Source organism: Austrofundulus limnaeus, unplaced genomic scaffold (assembly GCF_001266775.1).
Source record: "Austrofundulus limnaeus strain Quisiro unplaced genomic scaffold, Austrofundulus_limnaeus-1.0 Scaffold3049, whole genome shotgun sequence".
Taxonomy (NCBI): Eukaryota; Metazoa; Chordata; class Actinopteri; order Cyprinodontiformes; family Rivulidae; genus Austrofundulus; species Austrofundulus limnaeus.
In genome coordinates this window covers 8868-9731 of record NW_013955451.1, presented here as the reverse complement: position 1 = coordinate 9731, position 864 = coordinate 8868, and the positions used below count along the sequence as shown (strand labels likewise).

At 46.3% G+C, this 864-nt stretch overlaps 1 gene segment (V, D, J or C); it reads left to right on the top strand.

The window, feature by feature from the left end:
• Positions 1 to 192: 192 nt before the first annotated feature.
• Positions 193 to 518, top strand: LOC106511664 (Ig lambda-3 chain C regions-like; the record flags this gene model as incomplete). The annotated part of the segment is given in 1 exon segment: positions 193 to 518. A coding segment is annotated over 1 exon segment (111 nt), but the record flags the coding sequence as incomplete, so codon positions are not given.
• Between the last annotated feature and the right edge of the window lie 346 nt (positions 519 to 864).

Below are 864 nucleotides of genomic sequence, written 5' to 3'. Positions count from 1 at the left end.
CATGTCAAAGAGAGCAGAGGAGCAGAGGACACACATGTCTCACTGCCACTCCAAACATTTGTCTCCTTTTGTGTCTCAGAGCTTCCAGCTGCAGCAGCCTCCTGTCCTCCAGAGACAGAGTCCAGGTCCTTCCAGTCCAGGTCCTTCCAGTCCAGGTCCTTCCAGTCCAGGTCCTTCCAGTGTGAGTTGAGGGTGAAGCTGCTGTGCCTGCTGTCCTCACTGCTGATAGTGAAGAGTCTGGTGTACTGCTGTGGACTCTCTCTGCTGATGAGCCTCACAAACAAGGGAGCGTCCACCAACTGAACACCTGCTGACTGACTGCTTCCTGCTGGCCTTTCCTCCCAGAAAAGAGCAAGAAAAGCAGCTTTTCAATGGAAAACAGAGGAAAACCTCATTCTGTCCTTTCATGCAAACCACTCTTTATTTACAAGTTCTTCAAGAAGACTTTCCAAAATGTGCTTTTTGTCTGTTTCTCTGCTTTTCTTCTCCTTCTTTCAATTAAAAAGCATTGATGATTTGATTGTCCTGTTTTCTTGGAGCTCTTCTTCAAATGTTGAACATTTGTCATGTTGTCTTGGATCCCAGTTGATTTGTCAGCTGGGAGTTGAGGATTTGAGCTGTTTGTCTCTCACATGAAGAACACAGATGCTTCCTGGAATGATTGTTGAAGCACAGTCCATGCTTGGAACTGTCATTGTCTTCTTCAAGTGAGAAGCCACAGCTAACGGTGTGGAGGCTGCAGAGCACAAAGCCACACAGCTGCAGGAAATGAAGTGTGATTGGCTGTGTGTCAGCACGTTGTTCTCTGCTAATAACCACACAACACATTCACAACAACAAGCTACAAACATTTAGTCACATTCA